Consider the following 6,647-nt stretch of genomic DNA (forward strand, 5'->3'; position numbering starts at 1 on the left):
CACTATGTGTTGGGGGTATTATAAGTTTGATTGGGCCAAAAATTATGTAACACCTCGAAATATTGGTTTCCCACATAGGAAAGTATATATGGGTCTTCCTAGCTCGCCGAGCTGAGTCGGTCTAGCTATGTATGTCCGTCCGTCCGTCCGTCTGTCCATGTTAATTTGTAATCAAGCTACAGGTCGCAATTATGAACCGATCCTCGAAATTGAAAATGGAGGTGGGGTTAGGGTCAGAATAGAACCCTATTGTTTTTGGAGATGATCGCACGATATTTAGGGGTTGAAATGGACCAAAAACAGAAATTTTTCCTGATTTTGCAGTTGCTCTATGGGTCACAATTATGAACCAATCGACTCGAAAATTCATGGAGTTAGAGTTTGGGACTGGGCAGAATCCTACCAATTTTAGCGGCCATTGGACAATAATTAGCGGGTAAAACAGACCCTAACTTTTATGTTAGAAAATACGAAAATTTCCACTAAACCGCGAATAAAAGAATTGATCTGATTTATTCTGCTTATAAATCAAGAACCCCTGGGCCGATTTTCACAATTCACATCAATTCCGAATGGTCTCTTGCCAGAAAGGGAATCTAAGAAAATCGCAGGATAATATACCAATAAAAAAGTTATATCTTTTGTTTCATTTTTTTCCATTTTTGTCATATTTTTTATCGCATGTGATTTTTTTAATTTGATTTACAATTTTGAATTTTAAATTTTCTAAATGTTTACACCCCAACACTACGTTTTGAGGGTATTATATGTATGTCGCAATTATCGTCCGATCTTCACGAAATTTTGCATGGGGTGGGTCGGAATTGAAGCCTATTGTTCTTAGGATGTGCATTTAGGGGTTTAATTGGCTAAAACATTTTAAATTTTTCTAATTTTGTAGTCGTTCTATAGGCCACAATTGAAAACTAATCGACACGGAATTCCGCATCGGAAGAGAGTTGAAGACAGAGAAGAAGTCTAGCATTTTGGATGACCATTGGATTATATTTAGCTGTAAAATGGACCACAACTTTCGCGTGCAATTGTTTTTAATACTTCACAATACTACGAAGTGCGTAAATATTGGCCAAATTCTCCGGGTCAAAAACCTAAGGGTAACATCTGGGCAGGGCTCTTTGGTATTATTTCAAAAACGAAATCTTCCAAAATGGATTTGCATATAAAGGGACTTCGAACATATTGTAGTGTTGTAGGGTATCACATGGTCGACCCCGCACGACTATAGCCTTTGCTTACTTGTTTTTTTATTGGAATAGTTTTTGAATTATTTTTTAATACTTTGCTCAAATTTTTGGTGAAATTGATCAAAAATGATGCTTTTCTAGTAATCGGCACCCCCTGCCGACTACTGGCAAATCTCTTTTTTCTGCATTTCGGCAGTAAATAATATAACAGAAAAATGCTTGATTTGTATTTTTTTATTTGTTATTGTTATTTGTTACTGTTATTTACTATTATAAAATATTTCTGATTCCAAAAGTATTAAATTTAATTTACTTAAATTGATTATTAAGTTGACGCCACCACTATTTTTTTCTTAACAAACAAGCACTATCGCACGCGTTTAAATACACTCACTGACAAAAGCCGTTATTCTCTCGTAATAAATGAACGGAACTCATTGTATTTTTACAGAAAGAGAGCAGAGAACACTGTTGACGTCTTTTTTGCAATTATTTCATTATTTGGTCAATTCTATTCATAGTTATTTAAATTTCAAAACAAAACTGGATTACTGGGACATGCCGAACTTAGGCGCACTTACCCTATACAATGAGTCATTATTACCGATTTCCCACAAATTTCAATCAACACTTGAAAAGGAAACAAGATGAGATTTATATATTTTGGAGCAAAAACCTATATTTGGATCACAAAAATTCTATTACAAACAAGTAAAAAGTGGTCCGGCGAACTTTTAATACCGTCCACCATTAGGAAAGTAACACTTATGCTCATAAGATCTGAGATCATAAGAAAAGAATAAGAAATTTCGAACAATTCCGTTAAAAATTTTGAATATCGGTTATATGAGGGCTATATGAAGTCTTGGGTCTGTATAAAAATTTACTGCCATAGGAGCGGTACCTATTGCGAAGATAGCAAACTTCGCAGGTTATACCAAAACTTTAACTGAATCGCGACATAAACCGCCAACTTTCAGTAAATTCTGTGTAAAATGATGACTAAAAGTCTTAAAACGCCTTAAATCGGTTCGTACCGATATATGGGGCCTCCTTTACGCAGAACGTGGACCTATGTGGCCTCCTTTTAATACCAAAATTCTACGAACCAAAAATATATTTCAGTTTAATTTTGTCCGCCTACTACACACCGTTCGGAAGGTACAGTGGTTTCCACAGATGGACGGACAGGTAGGCGGTCGGACATGGCTAACTCGATATCAATTTATTTTTTCTGATCAAGAATATATGTACTTTATGGGGTCTACGACGAATATTTTCAGGTGTAGCAAACGAAATGACAAAATATAAATATACCCTTCGTCCTATGGTGATGGGAATTATAGACAATAATTTCGGTTTTTGGAATATAACGAAATCCCGAAAACCCAAAGAATCCAGTATTTTAGATCTCCTTAGCGAAGATTTAAAACTATCTAGACTTAGGACTAAGGATACAAACGAATGCATACATACACCAGTAAAGAAAGTCCTAAAGTCAGGCGGGGCCGACTTTATGATACCCTACACCACTTTACTAATTTAGTAGAGCTCCACATAACAATTAAAAGATTTTATGGGAGAATTTAATCATACACGCTATGATTATAATTGTAATTTAAAGTTCAAAGGACTAAATATGCCGAAGCATTTGTCAAATCAGATAAAGATATATATGGGAGCTATATCCAAATCTGAACCGATCTCGATAAAATTTGGCAAAGATATTTCTGAGCTGTATTTGATATATTTCCGCGAAATATCGTTGTTACGGAGTGCATATTACGGCTGTGGGTAACAAATACAACAAATCGGATGAACAATATATATGGGAGCTATAGTTATATCTTAACCGATCTTCACCAAATTTGGCATACTAACTTCTAGACTCAAGTAGGTCGCATGTGCCGAATACCATTCCAAAATATTTGGTGCACAATTAAAGGTAAATCGGTCGAAGTTATATATGGGAGCTATATCCAAATCTGAACCGATCTCGATAAAATTTAGCAAATGTATTCCTGAGCTGCATTTGATATATTTCCCAAAATTTTGTTACAGAGTTCATATTACGGCTGCGGAGGACAAAAATAACAAATCGGATGAACAATATATATGGTAGCTATAGCTACATCTGAACCGATTGTGATCAAATTTGGCATACTTATTTTCAGCCCTAATTTGGTTGGTACTATTCGGGCTGATATTACACGTTTGGTGCACAATAAAAGACAAATCGATGGGAGCTATATCTAAAAAGATGGGAGCTATATCTAAAAAGATGGGAGCTATATCTTAACCGATTATCTCCAATTTCAATAGGGTTCGTCCTTGGGCCAAACAAATGTTGTTTGGAAAATTTCATCTCAATCGGATAATAAATACGACCTGCATTTTGTTCACAAGAATGCCTTGTCAGACGGACGGACAGACGGACTGACATGCATAAATCAACTCAGAAAGTGATTCTATGTTACAAACAAATGCACAAACACATAATACCCTTACGACTATGTGGTGTAGGGTATAATAATACTATGTTCCACATCAGTGTGGTGTAATCAAATACTCCTTTTATCTGTTGCACACAAATACCCACAGTATATTACTCAAAGTCGCCGAGTGTGGGTCAATGGGCACCAAATCATTAATTGGGATACTGATGCATGTTAACCCCACAACTAATTATCATAATAGAATATTTAAATCTCCTCCATAAATAACATTTGAAGGAAATACAAGAGGTCGAACAGGTTTGTGCCTTAAGTCTTTTGTTTTCTTCATACAAATTTATGGTATTTTCTAGCGTCTGAAAGCAAAAGGAAAATCTTTCAAATTTATTAATTTTAATCGAGACTGCATCATCGTCGTCTTAGTCATCGGCATTAGCACCGCCAACATAATCAACGCCCTTCGCTGGCCATCATCCACCCAACATTTAGCTGTAAAACAGAACACTCATAAACGCTAGACAAACGAACCCATTGTATACCTGCCACAGATAGTCTAAAAAGGTGTCAATTGGTGGCGGTGGTTAATGTGGCTTCGTATCATTTCTTACATAAAACCAGATTATAAAATCATTGTGTACCTAACTAACTATGACCTAAAATGTGGGCAGATGAGCGAGAAAAAAGAAAGTGGACATGAAATGGAAGACAACAGAAACAAAATTTCACTGCATCAGCGCCAGCTCCGCAAAGGTCTGGTGAAATTTTTCCAATAAAATTGAAAGCCAATCTTCTGTTGGAAATCAGTATCGAATTGAACACCGCAACATGTGGAATATACGGAAAATTTTGATCGGCTTTGTGGCCATTGGAGTTGTTTGCCAGTTATCATTGGCCAAAGGATTCGAAGATAACGACAACAATAACGACGATGTAAGAAATATTCGTGTACGCAGAAGTACCAAGAATAAAGAAGAAAAGGAGGACAAATATACCAAACCTAAGGATACCGCTTCTAGCCGTTCCCAATTGCTCAACCAAGAGGTTAATAATCCAGAATTGGCCATAGAACAGCCTCAAGGAAATTCAGTTGAATTCAGTGGCAAATATTTAGGATTCCCCAACGATGCTGCAGTATATCCTCCCAGTTATTCATTCTTGAGAGCACCCATGCCTGCATATGCTTCATCGTTTCCCTATCCAGGTTTAGCTGGTCTTCCACCACCACAGCAGATGCGCCAGAATTTCGCCAGACCACCACTGAATACCTTTGGCTACTTCTTTGGAAATCCCTCGTTCCAAGCCAACGCTATTACTCCCTTTATCCAAAATGGCAATAGTTTCGGAAGACCACAACCAGGACCTCAATTACCATCTCCCGTAGGTATTCCACAGTATCCAGTATCAGGAGCACCAATGCCTCAGTTGCCAGTTTCCGCTGGACCTTATGCCAATAACTTTATGTCATATGGCAATCAACAGCAGCTGCAGCAGCAACAACCACAACCACAGATACCATTACAACCACAACAGCTTCAACCCCAGCCAGCGGTCCAACCTTTTGTTGCCCCTCAATATTCCGTACACAATTTACAAACCGGACCGGCTAGTCTCCAACTCCAAGCATTCGCTCAACATCAGCCGGAACAATTCAATCCCATGGCAAGAGCTGATTTTGGCCTGCCACCAGTGTTACTTGCCAACTACCCCAGATATCAACGTTCTCTTAAACAAGCGAAAAAAGATTAAAACGGTACCGAGAGAAAAATAAACTTATTTATTTAACATAATTTTTTACATCGTGTGTTTCATTCAAAAATGTCTCTTAAAACTGGACATTTAATTTTTTTTAAAATGAAGAGGTTTCAAAGAGTAGTGATTATGGATTCGAACTTCCTGACCAAAGACGCAGGTCTACACCAAAATTTAATTTCCAAATATGAAACTAAGAATTCCTTTAAAATTGCGCCATAATATTCGAGATGTAGGCATAGTGTAATTTTTATACCCTACACCTCATAGTGTTAAGGGTATCATGTCTTTGTGCGTATGTTTGTAGCATGGTGAGGGAAGCGAGATAGACCTATAGTTATTTTTGAGGATCTTCATAGAATCACTTTCTGAGTCGATTTATGCATGTCACTCAATCTGTCCGTCCGTCAGTATGTCCATGTATTTTTGTGAACAAAATACAGGTAGCATTTTTTATCCAATTGAGATGAAATTTTCAAAACAACATTTTTTTGGACCAAAGGGCTATCCATGGTACAATGAAGAGAAGGTAGGTCAACTTTGAAAAAATTGCAAGTATAGAGGTCTACCTGTTTGGCTTGTAATGTCAGAAATAGTATCAAAACAATAACAAAATCAAACAACTTGTTGCATTTATTTTGAATAAATAATTGAAAACCGCGAAAACTGAATGAAAGGTCGGCACTTCTTTCCAAAACCAGGTTCTATATATCTCTAAAGGATTATTTCGCTACAAAAACTCTAGATTTTGTCGATGCATACGATGAACATTTTGAAAACATCCGAATTTGAATGTTTTCTAAACAATTTTTTTGTTATTGAAAAGAAAACACAAACATAAACAAATACAGATGACATATTAAGCCAAGAAAATAAAAAAATTGAAATCATATGGTATCATAGCCCTACCTTGATATCATTGTACCATGGGGCTATCCCTATTTAAATTGGTGAGAATCGGTTCAAATTTAGATATTGCTCTCGTATATATCTTCAAGAGATTTCGGGTAAATTGTGCACCAAATTGCTGGTATCAGCCCAAATGGACTGAATTTTAGCAATTCCGACCGATTTCATCCTAGGAACAGGTACTTCAAATTTGGTGAAAATTGTGTAGATATAGCTACAGCTTCATCCGATTTGGGGTTTTGAATCCTCACATGCGTAATATGAACTCCACACGAATGCTATTTGGTGCCACATAACTTATTATAAGATTATATCTGTCATCGTTATCGAG

The 6,647-nt window shown here is 36.6% G+C and overlaps 1 protein-coding gene across 1 annotated transcript; it reads left to right on the forward strand.

Annotated features, from left to right (window-relative positions):
* The first annotated feature begins 4,483 nt into the window (after window positions 1–4,483).
* Window positions 4,484–5,404, forward strand: LOC131801750 (uncharacterized). The gene has a single exon (XM_059120694.1). The coding sequence runs from the start codon at window positions 4,484–4,486 to the stop codon at window positions 5,402–5,404; it is 921 nt and encodes a 306-aa protein (XP_058976677.1).
* Window positions 5,405–6,647: the final 1,243 nt, after the last annotated feature.

Source organism: Musca domestica, unplaced genomic scaffold (genome assembly GCF_030504385.1).
Source record: "Musca domestica strain aabys unplaced genomic scaffold, Musca_domestica.polishedcontigs.V.1.1 17, whole genome shotgun sequence".
Lineage (NCBI taxonomy): Eukaryota > Metazoa > Arthropoda > Insecta > Diptera > Muscidae > Musca > Musca domestica.